Source organism: Bos taurus, chromosome 4 (genome assembly GCF_002263795.3).
Source record: "Bos taurus isolate L1 Dominette 01449 registration number 42190680 breed Hereford chromosome 4, ARS-UCD2.0, whole genome shotgun sequence".
Classification (NCBI taxonomy): Eukaryota; Metazoa; Chordata; class Mammalia; order Artiodactyla; family Bovidae; genus Bos; species Bos taurus.
Genome location: NC_037331.1, coordinates 61,289,095 through 61,303,467, shown reverse-complemented (window position 1 = coordinate 61,303,467; position 14,373 = coordinate 61,289,095). Strand labels below are relative to the sequence as shown.

Genomic DNA, 14,373 nt, shown 5'->3' with positions numbered 1-14,373 from the left:
TTCCCACCCGTATATACCCGATTCGGGTGTATAGACATCCGCCTCGAAGTGTCTTTCCACTTGCATTCACATTACTGCCAGGTCAGTAACCTGGAGCCAAGTCATACAGGGGACCCCTACCCAGAGCATTGCCTCCCAGTCTGGCCTCTTTTAGTGGCGCCTCTTTGCCTTACGCCGATTTCGTAAGTAAGCGCTGAGACCAACCCAGAGGCTCCTCCAGCTCCCAAACCTGACGTGAAAACGCGCGGGGCTGCACAAACGGCAGCCATCTTTGAGTAGGGCAAAACCACACCCTCGCACCCAACGGGCCACTCCCTCTCAGCGTCCCCAGGCTTTTCACCCACAAACGTAAGGCGTTAACCTTAGCGGCGGTGTTGAAGAAACACGCACAGAAGCCTGACTATCCATGACCCCGGAGGTGCCAATTCCCGCCAATGTTAACATGGCGGCTAAACCCGAGCGGCAAAAGAGCGCTGACGCCAATGAAGTCATGCTCGAAAAACGAGCAAGTCGGCGGGGCAGCAATGAAGTAATCTCGCGAGATCGAAGCAAGCCTCCGCTCGGCCCGGAAGCCTCGTCTGAGGGGGCGGAGGGGCGGAGGAGGGAGCGGGAGTCCGGCGAGAACCAGTGGAGGAGTCCGCCCGCTGTTGCCTGCGTAAGCGGAGCAGCGACTCCGGGCGGCTACGCCGCGGAATCGGCGTAGGCGGCTTTGGAGAATAGGCGGGCTGCGCTGCACCCGGGCTGGTCGCGGAGGGGGGAGGGGATGTCGGTCAGTGCGAGATCCGCTGCTGCTGAAGAGAGGAGCGTCAACAGCAGCACCATGGGTGAGTCTCAGCTTTGGGCCGTCGCGACTCGGGTCGGCGGCTCGGGACGTTGTGGGGTTCTGCGGCCCCCCGATCGGGTGGTGGTGGGGGTAACGCCCTGAGGCGAGGCGAGGCGCGGCGCTGGGGCGAAAGCAGGTGAGGTGGGGGGCGACGGCGGGCCCGGGGCGCGGCGGTGGCGGCGGACCCGGGGGGAGGGGAGACGGCGGCAGTGACAGTTTGAATTGAATGTGCGGAGAACCGAGGCGGCGGCATTTCCTGTGCCGCGGCGGGCGGGCCCGGGGAGTGGAGAGACGTGAGCCACGGCCTCCGCCGCCGGACCCCGAGCAGGGTCTCCTTTGCCGGGCCTCCGGCTCCGCGGCCCTGCTTCTTCGCGTCGGCGGCCGCAGCTCCCGCGGCGGAGCTCCCCTCGTGGGGGAGTGGGCCTGGCGAGGAGGGTGGGAATGTGTGTGCGCGTCCGGGTGAGGGTGCTGTGTGGGCCGGCCCCGGGAGGGCGGCGGCGGGGAGAGAGGAAGAGGGATGCACCAGGCTGAGGCTGCGGTGCAGGCGGCGGCGGCTGCTGCAGCGGCCCCAGCGACCGTGTCGCCTCCTCGCTCCCCCTCCCCGCCTCTGGGGCTTCCTTTCCCCAGGCGCGGCCCCAAAGGCCGGTGGATGGCGGGCAAAGCTTGAATAAGGAGGATAAGGAGCCTGGTTTGGGCTTAATTTTTAAGGAAAGGGGAAAAGAGGACGTTTTGTAAGGGCGCCCTCCGGAGGAACCGAAGGGCTGGGAAGGGTCTTTGGAAAAGGGAGGGAGTTGGAGATACGGACTGGCGATGTGTAAGGAAATTAAGTTTTGAAAATATTTAAGTATTCTCATTTATTCCCTTAAACCCTTTCATTTCCTTTTCTCCTCCACGTATTGGAAAAAGAACGAGGCCATTTCATTCACATTTTCCACTCCCAAGTTCCCATTTCATACTGTGTATATAGTAGGAAATAGCAACTGAAGTTTTTCTAACACATTTCCATTTGCTGAGTTACATTTTGAGAGTACACTGTTTCATATCTGGGTTGTGAGATCCAGGTGTTTGTTTAGATACTGAATTAGTTTATTCTTGCGACTTTATTGTTCTAGTTCAACTTTATGGTTTCTCTTGGTGTTGTTACTTTGATGAAATGGAAGGATATTTTTCTGAGTACCCTTGGTAATCGAAATCAACAGGTAATCTAGATTCTAAAGCATTTTACATATTTATTAAGGTGATGAATAAAGTCAATTCCCTACCCTTTATAAAAACTTGTTTATAAGCAAGTTTAGGAGGGAAGTTTTTTGGCATTAGGTGCACAGGTAGAGATGAAGTTTATGAAATCCTTATAGACTGAAGGATATTGCCTTAGCAGTGTATAAACAATTACGAATCTAGTTAATGCTTCTTGTATCTCTTATTCCTCCAAATAGCAGGGGAAGGGATGGGGAGCCTGGTGGGCTTCCGTCTATGGGGTCGTACAGAGTCGGACACGACTGAAGTGACTTAGCAGCAGCAGCAGCAGCAGGGGAAGGAGCAGGGAGGAGGGGGATATGGGGTCAGGAAACAATCTTTCATCCCACCCAGCTGTTCAGTGGGTGGGGCTAGAGGAGATAGGGTTGAGTGGAACTATGAAATAAATGTGGAAGCCCCGTAGATGGTTGTATGGTAGCATTGTGTCCTGTGTTTGGACAGCATGACGTAGCCAGGTCTTCTCAATACAGTTATTAAAAATATCACGTGCTCTTAGGCTCACAGAATTGAAGCTCATAACTGAAAAATTTATTTTGTGTTTATGGCAAGTAGATTTTACTTTGCAGAAACTTATTATAATTGTGTAAAGTAAAAGTGTCTGGTTTCTGATTTTGATTTCAAGATATTGGATACATAACTACAGAAAAGGTTATTTATGTATCAGATACATATCAGTTACCGATAGCTTGTTTCAAAACTTTGTTATATAATTGATTCTTTGGATTTGCATATTTTCCCACAGAAATAATCTTAAATAACTACATGTCAGGACTTTTGAGCTGTTCTGAAACAAAATAGAACCCCTGAAAGACCTTAGAGCAGTTGTAGAGGAAATGGCAACCCACTCCAGTGTTCTTGCCTGGAGAATCCCAGGGACGGGGGAGCCTGGTGGGCTGCCGTCTACGGGGTCGCACAGAGTCAGACATGACTGAAGTGACTTAGCAGCAGCAGAGCAGCAGCAGCAGAGGGTTAAAATTGACAATTCACATGGTAAAGAATCCTCCTGAGATAGGGAAGAGGAGGGTTTGATCCCTGGGTCAGGAATATCCCGTGCAGAAGGAAATGGCAATCCACTCCAGTATTCTTGCCTGGGAAATCCCATGGACAGAGGAGCCTGGTGGGCTACAGTCCATGGGATTGCAAAAGAGTTGGACATGGATTAGTTGGACTAAACAGCAACAAAAAATGATAAGGAAGGAGGAAGAGTTAGATTTCCAAGATCTCAATAATGGGGAGTGGTCAGATGAGTAGACTACTTGGTGTGAAAATAGTGGGTTGAGCAAGTTGGTTTCAGACTTGTTATAAATTGATGGTATATGTATTCACTATAGACTCTATTCTTGTATTTGCCAATAGAGTATTATTATCTAATTATCAGCTGAGAGCATGTTTCACATTTTAAGCTAATAAACTATCTGTAGTTGTTGATTAGAAGTAGAAACTTAATTTAACATTTATACATTTTACTAAATTTTGAGACAAAACTTATTTTTCTATACAGAGTTTGGACTCTAAATGACAAGATCTATTGCACAATGAAACTGATGTAGAAAAAATGTGTTTTTTAGGAGTAGAATTTTAAGGTAGTGTGATTATAGGTTAGGCTTGCCAGATGAGAGCACAGTGTTAAATGTAGACCTACATTTGGTCTCTACAGCAGTGTTTTGCAGACTGTGAGTTGAGACCAGTGGATGTTGAAATCAGTTTTGTGGATTTCTACCAAAACTTTACAAAGTAGTACAGAAATAAAAAATAGCAGTACATTGTAAAAATTTGGAGTGGTAAATTTTGTTGTGTAAGTATTGTGTATTGTGTTGAGATATAACTTTTTTTTTTTAATTGAGAACTGTAATCAAAAAAGTTTGTAAAAACATTTAGGGGGATGTGCAGTATGGATTGGTGAAGTTGAAGATCTTTAAACTTTATGATAGAGGTCTTAATGTGAGGATGTTAGACTAAATGAAATTAAGTCTTATTTTTGATTCATTTATTGTGTACTTTATGTAGCTGGTGTGGTTAGAAAGATCTGAGATCTACTTTTCCTTGAGAGGAGGTCATCTCCCACAGTTATATAGAAAGCAGGGTGGGTCGCAAAAGAAGATAGTATTATATCATTAAATGTCTCTGCTCTTGACTTTGAGGAGAAAAAAATGTTTTTGGTCTTGTCCTTTTGCATTATGGAAGATGCGGAGAGCCAGATTTTGAGCATGAGCTTGGGTAAAGGGACCAAAAAATGCAGCTTGGTTAGCATTCAGTGTTGAAGGCCTTAGGTGAGACACACAAAAGGTCCTTGTAATTCATATTTGGTGCAATGTAACTCTGCAGAGTTAGGGATTACAGATAGGGATTTGAGTTCAAAGTATTAATAATAACAAATATAGTATAAGGACTAAGAAAAAAGACTTTGGTGTCAGACAGACATGCAGTCAAATCCTGGCTTTGCCACTTACTAGATGTATCAGTCAGTGATAGGTTTAGGTTACTGCTTCTCAAACTGATGAAGGGTGTTTTTTTAATTTTATTTTTTAAAATTTCCAATTCACTATTGACTGACACAATTGTAAAGTACAAGTTATTGCAAGTTATTTTTACTAATGCAGATGAAATTTAAAAAGGCAAAAATACAAGCCCCAATTTTTAAAGATCCAGTAGACATAAAGTTATTCTGGTATAAAAATTTTCATTTCTGTGTTCTACATTTGTACTTCTCTGGTGTAAACCATTGAACAATCAGACTGGTCCCTCCATAGACTATCCTTGGAATAGTTCTGGGTTAAACCATGATGCAGTAATAAATAGCCCTAAAAATCTTAGTGGCAGTAGTTTAAAGATGAGGTCGTGCCTGTCCTGAAGTTCGTGTATTTTATTTTAAGCAATTGTTTTTTAATTTCAGAAGTACTTTGAAGATTGAGGAGAGTACCTAAGTATCCCCTGAGGTTGGGGAGTAAAGCCTAATCTTGCTTACATTATTCTGAAGTGTATTTTAGGTATTTATGTGACATTTATTTTAGATATTCCTGTGACATTTGGATTTTATCTGTATTTGTTTGACTTGTATACAAGTGAAACTCACTCAGACGTGTCCAACTCTTTTGTGACTCCATGGACTGTTTCCCGCCAGGCTCCTCTGTCCATGGGATTCTCCATACAGGAATACTGGAGTGGGTTGCCATTTTCCTTCTCCAGGGGATCTTCCAAGCCCAGAGATTGAACCTGGGTCTCCTGCATTGCAAGTGGACTCGTTACCATCTGAGCCACCAGGGAAGACCCATATACAATATAAAGATAATCCCCCCCTCTTTCTTCCTCACCAATGTGGGATTAAAAATTGACTTTCCTGAAGATATGTTAATTCTATTGTTTTGTTTACCTCTGGGGTCACAGCTAAGTACTTTTGATAGCCTCATTTGAGATGGGGCTCAGATCAAGGTTTCTCAGACTGGGCAAGAGTGCAGTTTGGTGTTTTTAATTTGGAGGGAGTGGGCTGTCTTGTGCATTGTACAGTGTTGACCAGCATCCCTGGCCTCTGCTAACTAGATACCAGTAGCAGTTCATCCTCCCCAGTGATGACAGTGAAAAAAAATGTCTCCAGACATTGCCAAATGTCACCTGGGAGAGCCAGTTTGAGAACCACCATACTAGGTGATGAAGAACCCTTGAAAGATTATAGAGATGGAGAAGGAAAAAACTCTTTGTTAAACATCTGGTTCATAATTCTTCCTCCTAGAACTCCTACCACTTGGTATTTCTCAAACTTAGAAATCAGAATCACCTAGGTAGCTGGTGCTCATTTCACATGCTAGCAAGGTAATTCTCAAAATCCTTCAAGCTAGTATTCAGCAGTACCTGAACGGAGAACTTCCAGATGTACAAGCTGGGTTTCGAAAAGGCAAAGGAACCAGAGATCAAATTGCCAACATTCATTGGGTCTTAGAAAAACAAGGGAATTCCAGGAAAAAGCTGCTTTTGCTTCATTGATTATGTTGAATTCTTTGTGTGGATACTAGAATAGCAGACCACCTTACCTGTCTCCCAATAAACCTATTTGCAGGTTAATAAGCAACAGTTAAAACCAGTTATAGAATGACAGATTAGTTCAAAATTGGGAAATGGGTATGTCAAGTCTGTATGTTGTCACCCTGCTTATTTAACTTGCATGCAGAGTACATTCTGCAAAATGCCTGGCTGGAATCAAGATTGCCAGGAGAAATATCAACAACCTCAGATATGCAGATGATACCCCTCTAATGGCAGAAAGTGAAGAGGAACAAAAGAGCCTCTTGATGAAAGTGAAAAAGGAGAGTGAAAACCTGGCTTAAAATTCGTAATTCAAAAAACTAAGATCATGGCATCTGGTCCCATCATTTCATGGCAAATAGATAGGGGGAAAGTGGAAACAGTGACGGACTTTATTTTCTTGGGCTCCAAAATCATTGTGGGTGGTGACTGCAGCCATGAAATTAAAAGACTGTTGCTCCTTGGAAGAAAAACTATGACAAACCTGGACAGCATATTAAAAAGCAGAGATATCACTTTGCTGACAAAGGTCTGTATAGTCAAAGTTGTGGTTTTTCTAGTAGTTCTTGTGGATGTGAGAGTTGGACCATAAGGAAGGCTGTGCACCAGAGAATTGATGCTTCAAAATTGTGATGCTGGAGAAAACTCTTGAGAGTCCCTTGGATAGAGAGGAGTAGGTATCATTTCTTGAAATAGGTAATTTAAAACATGAAATTGAGAGGCCTGTGGGACAGCTAAATGAGCATAGTAGAGTCTCAGTAATGCTAGGAGAGACATCTAGGATGGAAAATAAGCATTTTAAGGTTTTTGTAAATTTATTCATTTGTGCTTTGAATTTTTATGTTTAGTAATTGAATGTCTGTATTGAAGAAAAGCCATACTCTAGTTAGGTGAATAAATTTTTTAATATTTTTATAAGACTTGGTAATTTTAGTTTGGTGAGCAAACTTGAAGGAAATTGGAATAAAGTGATTTGTGTGAAACTTATGTGTTCCTCACAGCTACACAGACTGAGGTTAATAATTTCCTAAAATGTCTAGTTATTAAAAATTTTTACTGGTACTTTCAAAGCGGTAGCTGTTTCAAACTCTTTGCTAGTGTTTCTTTATATGAGTGACATTTTTTTATCCTTATATGTTCAGATTGTTCATTCAGATTATAATCAGAGTTCTTCCTTTTTTGAGGAAGATTTTGGTATATATTGTCAATCAGTTTTCAAAAATACTAGAAATATTTTGAGTGAGGTAATTGTGCAAGAGGAGGCAGAATCTTCATAGCAACCTTGGTGCTTTCTGGTTATTCTATTACAATGACTAGGGTACTACCTCATTTGTTACATGTTTTTGGGTCTATACAAGGAAAATTTTTTTCAGTAACTAGTCTACCTTAAAGCATCAACATTTTAAACCATTTTTAATTTTTAAAAGTTTAATAGATATATTTAGTTCCTTTTGTGATTAAATACATTAACCAAGAGGGGAAAAAAAGCCACTAAATTATTAACATTTCAATCACTGAAGTTTGATTTGTTTTCTTAATTGCATACTTTTTTTCATGGTTGTGATTAGTGGTATATTAGTGGTTAGTGGTTCTCAACCCTGGTTAGGCATTGGAAACACTTTCAATTTTTAGTGTACTTGGAGGCTTGTTAATTCACTGGGTGTGAGGTGGGGCTCAGAAATTTACATTTCTTAGTATTTTAGGTAGTTTTGATGAGCAACCAGGGTTGATAACTTCTGATGTGAATTATGTGAGGTAATATATGTAAAAGTGCTCTGTAAACTCTTTAAAATATATACAAAACCAAGGTGTTATTATCTTAATATTTAATAATATTTTTGGTGTATTAATCTATATATAGATTATTTTAAGTATGTATATGGTGTTTCTAATATTTATATTCTAATTGTCTAGCCATTTTATTATTTCAAGATGTTCAGTGTCATTATTTTAGAACTATAAATAGTATGAAAAGAGTATTGTTAAGCCTCTTCTGCCTTCCCCAATTATTTTCCTAGGGCATTTGTTAGTTTAGTATCTTAAACTTGTTTTTAATTTATATTTTTAATATTACTGGAGAGAGACATTTGTTATGTATAATCCAGTTAGCTTCTCTACTTTCATAAGAATATACTGAACTTGTTAAAATCACTGTCAGGAATATTTGGTTTTGTGCTGTGACTTATATATGGGGCTATTAAATAATGAAATATGAGAGTCATTTTTGTTTTTAAATTATACATAGTTTTTCACATTTTTGTGCTCTCAGGAATGTACCTAACTTCTCCTATCCTTGAAGTTTGTAGCTGTTCAGCTTGCTGTTAGCTGCTCAGTCATTATTTCCTGGTTCATTTCTTTATTGAAGTTCTGCTCTCTGTTAAGTATTGGGTTAGATTTCCATTTTAATTCCCAGCTACATTCTGTTTTTGTTTGTTTTTTTAATTAAAAAAAAAAACCAACATGGCAGCCCAGACATGGTGACTAACAGGTCAGGCATGACAGCAAGATGGAGAGCAGTGTCAGGTTTGAAACACATGCGATAGTTCCCTAGAGGCAGCTCTGAACCTACAGCTTGTATTTCATTTTTACCTCAGCTAGTGCTTTTGTTGCAGGAAGGGGAACCCCTTTCAGGGCCGAAGAGTGGGCTCATGCCTAACACTCGGAAATGAATGCATACGTGCTGACAAAGCAAGAGACTTTACTGGGAAAGGGCGCCCAGGTGCAGAGCAGTAGGGTAAGGGAACCCAGGAGAACTGCTCTGCTTCCTGGCTGTCAGTCTCAGGGTTTATGGTAATGGAATGAGTTTCCAGATTGTCTTTGGCCAGTCATTCTGACTCGAGTCCTTCCTGGTAGCCCTCCCATTGCTCAGCCAAGATGGATGCCAGCGAAAATTATTCTGGGAAGTTAATTCCCAGCTATATTCTGTACAATATATTCTGACAGCTGAGTGAAAAGGGAAGAAATTTAAGTAGAAATGATTTTTGTTTTATGGATGTATAAAATAATGTGCAAATAGAAAACAACTAAGGAAACCAAAATATGAACTCATTGTGTAATTTGCAAAACCAAATTTGCTCTGAGTACAACTTGTAGTCTGTTTTCTGATTGCTGAGAAGGGCAAATTGAGTAAACATGAGAACTTGGCATGAAAGAATGAAATTATTGCCATTTCCTTCTCTAGGGGATCTTCCCTACCCAGGGGTCAAACCTGGGTCTCCTGCATTGCAGGCAGATCTTTATTAACTAAGCCACCAGGGAAGCCCCAATCTTAGAACTGTAGTCAATCCTGTCATGTTTTGTATTAGAATATAAAAGTTGATCTAATACAGAAAATTAAGAGTTACTTAACCAGTTGCTTAATTCAGGTGTGAGCTTAAAAAATAACTAGAATGACTTATCTGATAAGTTGTTGTTTTTTAGTCTTTAAGTTGTGCCCAACTCTGTAACCTCATGGACTGTGTAGCACACCAGGCTCCTCTGTCCTCTAACTATCTCCCAGAGTTTGTTCAAATTCATGTCCATTGAGTTGGTGGTGCTGTCTAACCAACTCATCTGCTGCCGCTCCTTTCTCCTTTTGCCTTCAGTCTTTCACAGTATCAGGGTCTTTTCCAAAGAATTGGCTGTTCGCATCAAGTGGCCAAAGTATTGGAGCTTCAGCTTCAGCAACAGTCCTTCCAATAGGAACCACTCAACGATTGATTTCCTTTAGGATGGACTGGTTGGATCTCCTTGCAATCCAGGGAACTCTCAAGAGTCTTCTCCAGCACCACAGTTCAAAAGCATCAATTCTTTGGCACTCAGCCTTCTTTATGGTCCAACTCTCACATCCATGCATGACCACTGGAAAAACCATAGGTTTGACTATGTGGACCTTTGTCGGCAAAGTGACGTCTCTGCTTTTTAATACGCTGTCTAGGTTTGTTGTAGCATTCTTTCTAAGGAGCAAGGATCTTAATTTCATGGCTGCATTCACCATCCACAGTGATTTTGGAGCCCACAAAATCAAATCTGTCCCTGCTTCCACTTTTCCCTCTTATATTTGCCATGGAGTGATGGGACCGTATACCATGATCTTAGTTGTTTTTTTAATTTATCTATTTTTAATTGAATGATAATTGCTTTACAGAATTTTGTTGTTCTCTGTCAAACATCAACATGAATCAGCTAGATCTTAGTTTTTTTTAATGTTGAATTTCACAGCAGCGTTTTCATTCTCCTCTTTCACCCTCATCAGGAGACTCTCTAGATCTTTTTCACTTTCTGCCATTAGAGTGATGTCATCTGTGTATCTGAGGTTGTTGATATTTTTCCCGGCAATTTGGCAAGTAGACCCACCAAAAATACTTGTTTGTGTTTGATCATGGTGCTGTGCTGTTAAAAAGATAATTACACAGATGTAGTTCCTTTTTTTACATTTCTGAAAGTTTGAAATAATCGTAGACTTGCTGAAAAGTTGCAGCCTCTATCCTTTTGAAACTTAAGTATTTGGTGAACATGGAGGAAATGCAAAGATAATACCAAAAACATGCATGTACAATGTGTTATATGAGATAAATATGCCATCAACATTAGTACTGGCTAGGAACAAGTGAAAAGGGAAAAGTTTTATGCTTGATGGAGACACCTTTTACTTGAAATTATGTTTAAGGGTTTTGGGTAGGGCTAGGAGATTCCAGTGCTTTTTAATTGAAGGACGAGTGGATTCCGTTTAACTAGTGTCACTAGTAGATGCCGTTTAACAAATTAGAATCTAACTAGGGTGAATAAAAGACTGTTCGCATTTCATTTAATGAGTCTGTAATACAGATTATTGTACTAAAATATTACTTTCATAAAATAATTGACCTGTTGTAGAACTTTAAATATCTATTTACTTATAATACAGGCTTCTAAGGTCCTTGTTTAAAAAAAAACAAAAAACTTATTTCCTAGGCCCTACCAGAACATTCTAATTCCCTACTTCTAGGCTTAGGACCTAGGTATTTGTTTTTATCAAGCTTCCCAGATGTTTCTGATTATAGCCAGATTTGGAAATCATTTAACTGCAAGATAAAAGTCCAGAGGCCTTGATAATAGCTGTTGTCTATTGCACAACCACTGTAACAACTGTCATTTATTGTGCTTATTATATCTGAAGTGCCAAATATTTCAAATATTTCATATATATCTTATGATAACCTCATAAATACATTGTCCCAGTCTAACGCTTAGAAAGGTTATGTAGCTTACCCATGCAGAGTATAGCTCCAAGTTACAGAAGATACTAGATTTCAGATTTCTAGCTATATTTTTAGTGGTCCACACCCTTATCTATGGAGGATATATTCCAAGGTCCCCAGTGGATGCTTGAAACCACAGATAGTAATACCGAACCCTGTCTGTACTGTTTTTTCCTATACATACATACTTAGTATAAAGTTAAACTTATAAATTAGACACAGTAATAGATGGACAACAATAGCTAATAATAAAGCAGAACAATTGTAACAAAATACTGTAATAAAGGTTGTTATAAAAATGTGGTCTCTCTCTCAAGTTCAACTCTGCCAGAAATGTGGCAGTGGCTTCTTCATTGGCAGACTCAGCCTCTCCAATAATTTTTATATTTTTCAGTTGAAATCTATTGAGTCTGTGTAACCGTTTCATATTGGAGTAAATGACTTGGTGTCGTTTTAGGGGATCCCTTGCTTGCTAAAGTTGTCATACAGGCTCCATGCTTTGTGGTGTGACCTGTTGCCATCATTTGTAACATGTTTTATGTTCATGTCTTCCACCCATAGATTTAATGCCTTTTCCATCCTGACTTTTCCATTTATCTTGCACTGTGACTTTTCCTTTTCCATTTATCAGGCACTGTGGCTGTAACTTTGCAGTTTGAGGTGTATCAGCAAAAGTAGCATAAATTTTTTTTCCTTTTTCTCAATTTCATGGATAGAAGATTCCTTTTAAGGTACAATTTCTTTTTCCTTATTAAATCAAGACCTTCACCTTTTCATTTATGGGAAGTACTTTATAGCTTCTCTTTCATATATGCAAATTGCCAGAATTTCAACTCTTGTTCTTTGGGGCCATTATTAAGTAAAATTATGAAGTGAGGGTTACTTGAACACAAGCATTGCAATATCACAATGGGTGATCTGATTATACTGAGAAGGCTAAGTGACCAATGGGCAGGATATACAGAACAGAGGGATGAATCACATCACAGGCTGGACAGAGCAGGACAGCACAGGAAGGTGTGAGATTTCATCATGCTATTCAGAACAGCACACAATTTAAAACTGATGAATTGCTTATTTCTGGAATTTTCCATTTAATATTTTCAGACCTCAGTTAACAGCTGGTAGCTGAAACCTTGGAAAGCAAAACTTGAGGTGAAGGGGGACTCTTATTGATGTAATTTGGGTAGTCATTTTAGGGTCTCTTTGCTTGGCTTTTTCCTTCTGTTTAGATCAAATCATGTTTTGTAGTCTTTCTTTGCTTATGCTGTTCTTACCTATCTTGAAGTCACATCCATCCATTAATGAAGGCCCACCTCAAAACTACTCATTCTAGGAAGCTTTTCCCATCTTTGATCCTTTCCCTAACTTAAACTCCATGAAGACTACTCCTAGTAGGTAACAACATTGTCAATTTGTAAAAATATATTTTCAGTTATCGTTTATGCTAATATTACAAATATTGTGGGTGGCATAGTTAGTTGCAGTATTGTGATGGGTAGCATGCTTTTCTGAGCCCTTTACTGATCTCTGGCATTACTACGTATAGTACTCCTCTTGAGTAGAATGTTGTGTGTGCGTGCGTGCGTGTGTGTGTGTGTGTGTATCTGTGGTTAGCAAAACACAAGAGAACAAATCCATACTTTTATTTATTTGCTTTTCAATGAGTTTAAATCCTCAAAGGGTACAGCATCACAGAGTCTGTGTCCAGCAGCCTTAGCAAGAAGGCTGCTTTGGAATTTGGCATAAACCATGACACTGTTTACCTGAGCGTGAGTTGTCTTTCCCCAGATTATTCTGGTTTTGTTAGGTTTGCTGCTAAGAGTTACCGTTGTTCTTTGCTTTGTACACATAAGTACGTCTCTTACCTAGATAGGATTCAGTTTCATCTCAAACATATATACCTTCGATTTTCAGGAGAGCTGTGTACTCCCTCTTGGTTCCATAGACCCCTCTTATAGCCAGCAAAAATGGCCTTGGGCCACAGCCTTCCAGACATATTTGTTGTTTTAGAAGTCCTGTTCCCAGCAGGCCTCCACAGGGTCCAAGATGGCTGAAAGAGAGACCATTATTTTTATAATGAAATAAATTAACAGACCTTGGTTATGTGAAAAGTTAGAATTTTCTGTTTTGAGGTTTCAGATTACTTTGGCTGCTTCAGTAGCTCAACAAGGCAGGCTTTTCAAATCTTCTGTTGTAGAGTAAATTTATAAACATACAGAAACATTTATCATAATAAATTAATAATTTCAGTAGTAATGTAATTTAGTTTGCAGTACAATTTTTTAACTAGTATTTTCTTAGAACTTTATTAGTCTGCTAGGACTGCCATTACAGAAAACCACAGATGAGGTGGCTTAAACAACAGACATTTTTTTTCTCACAGTTCTGGAGGCTGGAAGTCCAGTACTAAGGTGCCAGTAGATTTGGTTTTTGGTGAAGGGTCTTCCTGAATTACATATGGCCACATTCTGTCTGTGTCCTCACGTGGCCTTTGTGCAACCTCTGGAGGAGAAAGGGTTATCTCCAGTGTATCTTCCTCTTCTTGTAAGGATACCAGCTCCACATGATGGGCCCTAATCTTATGACCTCCTTTAACCTTAGTTACCCCCTTTAAGGCCCTGTCTCCCAGATACAATTACACTGGGATTAGGGCTTCATCATAAGAATTTTGGGTGTATGCAGTTTGGCCTGTAACAGAATTGAATTTCTGTTCTCCTGTGTATGGTGGTGTAATAGCTATAGGAAATTTTTTTAAAAATCAGATAATAAATACTTTGTTTCTACCTACCTTTTTATTAGGCAAGTAATGTTAAGATGAATATCAGTTGAACATTTTATGAGTCATGGGAGTCAATATTTTGGCAGGAAATGGCTTTAGTATCTTTTAGAAGCGGGCTTGAGAGGTATATGCTGGAAATAATCTGAACTCTTTGATAAAACTGCTGTGTTATGTACAGAATGCATATATATCATGAGTACACAAGGTATGGTAGTGACTGATTCAAATGGACTAAAGTTAATTCTTTAAAAATTTTGCCTATGTTCTTAAAACTT

General features: G+C 40.1%; 1 protein-coding gene and 1 pseudogene across 1 annotated transcript in view; one reads left to right on the top strand and one right to left on the bottom strand.

Annotated features, from left to right (window-relative positions):
• Positions 1-738: 738 nt before the first annotated feature.
• The window catches only part of SEPTIN7 (septin 7), a 98,556-nt gene continuing 84,921 nt past the window's right edge, over positions 739-14,373 (top strand). Inside the window, 1 exon segment of the mRNA NM_001001168.1 lies at positions 739-824. Within this exon segment, the coding sequence (NP_001001168.1) occupies positions 821-824 (4 nt within the window). The 5' untranslated portion in view covers positions 739-820.
• On the bottom strand, positions 12,986-13,380 carry LOC112446386 (large ribosomal subunit protein eL33-like; annotated as a pseudogene).